The 4,031-nt window shown below is 40.6% G+C and overlaps 1 protein-coding gene across 1 annotated transcript; it reads right to left on the reverse strand.

Annotated features, from left to right (window-relative positions):
* Nucleotides 1–254: 254 nt before the first annotated feature.
* On the reverse strand, nt 255–1,134 carry LOC147428274 (uncharacterized). The gene is made up of 2 exons (XM_086496823.1): nt 378–1,134; nt 255–319 (listed from the first exon to the last, which is right to left on the reverse strand). Exons 1-2 carry the CDS (start codon nt 1,117–1,119, stop codon nt 255–257), a joined length of 807 nt encoding a protein of 268 aa, XP_086352949.1. The 5' UTR covers nt 1,120–1,134.
* Between the last annotated feature and the right edge of the window lie 2,897 nt (nt 1,135–4,031).

A 4,031-nucleotide genomic window follows, 5' to 3' on the forward strand; every position in this document is an offset into this window, starting at 1 on the left:
ATTTGGTAGCCTCAAATGGAGGGATCCTTTTCCGGCAGCGTTATAGAGAGCGTCATCACCAAGTCGAACCTCCAATGAAGAGGTGACAGGTTGGTAATCATGCAGCCAGGCTTGTGTTCCTGTCATATGATGTGTAGCACCAGTATCAAGGTACCAGTCCTCAGCATGAGAAGTGGAAGTGGAAATGGCAGCATAGAGATGCATTGTGTTTACATCTTCACTCAGGTCATCAGTCCCATAGGCTATGTTTGCATTCATCCGAGTGTTGGAAGAGCGAAGTTGACGCCTCTTTGTGCGGCATTGACGCTCTGTATGATCTCTACGATGACAAAAATTACATGTGGGTACAACTAAAGCAGAGGTGGAAGATCTAAAACTGTTACGAAAGCGAGGAGTGTAAGGTGTTTGACTAAAGGTTGGTCCTGATTGTCTAGAGAAGGAAGATCCTGGATTTGAACTAGATTGCCTAAGCAAGTGAGATTGACGGGATAGAAATTGTCTAGGTCGGAAACGAGTGTGTGTTCTAGAACCTCCTGCAAGCATAGCTAGGGGAGTGGTGGAAGATGTGCTGGAAGGTGTCAACAGTGTATTGGTCCGCCGATTTCGAATTTGATCTTCCTTTCTTATATTAGCCAGCAGAGTTATTAGCTTCAAATTAGGTGTATTAGAATGTTGAGAAACGAAACACTGCCATGAATCAGGTAAAGCATTCAACAGCACATTTACTTGAACCTCCTCGGGGAGGGTGAGTCCAGCAATTAAAAGGTTGTCATTCGCAGCCTGCCATGCTTCAAGAAAAGCCTCAGTCGTGGCATAGGATTCCATTTGGATCTCATTCAGTTGCTTGTGCAGGAGAACTCGGGATACGACATTTGTCTGTTGGTACTGTGTCTTCAAAAATGTCCACATCTCCTCAGCAGTTTCCAACGTTCTAACCAATTGGAGTTGGCGATCACCAAGATGCAGCACAATTTCTGTTTGGGCTTCGAGGTCTTTCTTTTTCCAGGCTGCAATTTCATCCGCAGTAGGTGGTGCTGCACCAGCAGCAACAGGTTGTTGTGCAGGGTCAGGTTCAGCACCATTTGTTACACCCCAGTTTCCAGCCTTTTCCAGGACCATCTTTATTCTAAGGCTCCAGGGAAGGTAATTCGAGCCCTGAAGCTTTTCGATCTAGTAGAATTTGGACACGGTGGATGAAGTGCTCGCTGCATCCATGCTTCTTGATGAGTCCGGATCAAACCAAGAATCAGAGCGTGCAGGGAGAAGCGTGAGGGCGCTAGTACTCTAGAGGATTAGTAGTTGTCAGCGAATGATACCATGTAGACAGCTACTGTATAGAACACAAAGGGAGAGAGAGAGAGAGTACACAGACAGTAACACCAGAAGCTGGTACGAACGGTTATGTTTTATTAAGGTGCACGTTGGTTCATATGTACAATAGACGACCCCTCGGTCATCATGTGACGATTCACATTTATAATTGTTAATCTGAAGTTACGTATTTGTTTATTTGCCAATAATACCTAGGTGAATACCATACCTATTGCTGATCATCCATTCACCTACCTTGCTCTATGGTCCTACTGTAAGAATTCTCAAGTCCATTGCCGTACTACTTTGACTTGCGTTTCCAAACGCAAGAGTTTAGACGTTGGTGAGGAGCCCGGGTGACCACACCTCTCCTTGTTACATTTCGAAATGCTTGAGTTTCATACCTTGGTGAATATGCTTGTTCTATTGCAAAACTTAGCTTTAATTCCTATTGTTTGTTGCATTGAAGGATCTACTGTGACAAGCCTCAAGTGCATCACCGTACTGTTGTGACTTGCATTTCCAAATGCAAGAGTTTTTATGCTGGTGAAGAGCCTTTGGTCACCACACTTCTCCTTCTTGCGTTTTGAAAATCCTTGAGTCCAGACCTTTGTGAATCTCCTTGTTCCGTTTCAAAACGTAGCTATGAATCCTATTGTTTGTTGCAATGAGCGTGAATGATTATAATGCAACGTGGGTGCTTGTTAGGCATTTGGAGGATGGGCAGCCCACGTCGGAAGGCAGGTTCGTCTGCACCAACAGGGGGGAATAGTCTTGGAGGGTGCGGTGCTAGCAGTGTTTTGGGCCGTGTGACGTGGGGCGAGAGTGGGCAGCCGGGTTATTAAAGATTGATGCAGCGTTGTGAGGCTAATTGCCAGCCCTGGAGCAACTTGCGGTGGCAAAAAATAAAGTTTTATGGCTCTGAGTGGGCATGGGTTCAAAACTTCAACCGCACATAATGTTGTGTCATTTGAAGCTGTATCATCAGCACGTCAAATGATGATATGGGTCTTTAAATGATGTGCCCATAAAGGCTTGTAGTATAATTGCTTCACGAAAGCATCTTCAGAAAACCCCTCTTTACTCTCCTTAACTAGGTCCCTCTTTATATATACACCCATTTCTCTCAATGTAGCATATTCTACATCAGTAGAATATACATTTAAATTCAACATTGTAGACATGGTAAAGACAAGAAGGGCTCTACGTGGACTACCAAAAATGCATACAATTTCGGCTATGATTGTTCAAAGAATTGCATATTAGCAACTCTACTACTATTAACAAGCAAATCCCCTTCACAGAGTACTTACTAGTCCAATGGGGAAGTCGGCTCTAATCAAGTATACATTCTGAGTTTTCTTTGTAATTGATTTTTTTAAAAGAATATCACAAGAAAATATATCAAAAACCTTTTCCAATTTTTTGAACAACATTTTTCTTTTCTCTATGCTCTCAGCCGGCTCATTTCAACTCAAGGTTATGTTGAGCTATGTATAATTTTCTTTGATAGTTCCAATAGGATTTTAAAAATTTTCTAACTTGAGTAACAATCTTGCAGCATTTGTAGGATTGACATAAATAACTTCAGTATACTATTATGCTATAAAATTTCATACAACTTTGGTAGCTAAGAAAGATCTCAATGTTATTAATTATGGACTCCATTTTTCCATTTTTAAGGGACTTGAAGATCATGGTTGGTATAGTAAGGAGAATGATGGCTCTACTAGTACAAATATTACATTAAACTAAGAGAAATTAGAATGAGACTAGTGAGAAACGAGCCACAACTAGCATTTGTATTGGGTAAATATAGGCCTCTAACAGAATATATAGAACCTTTCTCATCACACCATTTCAGCAAGCTTTTGGAAGTTATCCCTTTAAATATCATGATGAGGTAGTACATGTGTTTATTATCAAAAGAACGGTGTGAGACACAATTTTACACATGTAAATAGATATGAAAAACCCTAAAAATGCTTCACACAAATGTGTTTCAACCAGTAGTTATGTTCCACAATAAGAACTATGGTACTAGAAGTGTGTCAAGACAAACACAATCCTCTATTCATGGAAAATTTTTATAGATTATGTGGATAGAGAAAACCACTCATGTAGTACATAAATATGACATAGTATATTATGAAGTCCACCTGCTCATAAAATGCCCGTCAAAAAGAGGCCTTGCAGGGAAGGTGTGCAAATGGATACAAAGAACGTGTAAGATAGGGTTTTTCAAGAAGGCTCTATGCATTGGTGGGAAACAATTTTGAAGTCCTGCGCTTCTAATCTGTACTCGAACTATCAGATACTGTTTCTTTACTAATATCTAGAAGGCCAGGAACTGCCGTGTTTTTGATAGCGACCTCTCTATGGCTAGCTTCTCAGAGATTATACAAGAACTTTAAGGAGTTAATATATGTGATTGATAAAATGAAAAACTCAGGTGATTGGCTTAGGGCGTCCCTCGCCATCTGCTCGAGCCCTGCTGCGTAAAGGATTGGACTTTTGGTAATAGTATGTTATTGATGTAATCATTTGCCCCTCAAGGCTCTACATGAGCTTGAGACTGATTTGTATATTTGTCAGTGTCATTCTAACACAATCACTCACAAATGTGAGTTTTGCAAAAAAAAAAAAGTATATTATGAAGTCAAAATTCCCTTAGGTTTGCAATTTACGACCTTGTACAATAATAACAATTTCACATAAGA

This window comes from Adiantum capillus-veneris, chromosome 23 (genome assembly GCF_014529385.1).
Source record: "Adiantum capillus-veneris isolate H3 chromosome 23, ASM1452938v2, whole genome shotgun sequence".
Lineage (NCBI taxonomy): Eukaryota > Viridiplantae > Streptophyta > Polypodiopsida > Polypodiales > Pteridaceae > Adiantum > Adiantum capillus-veneris.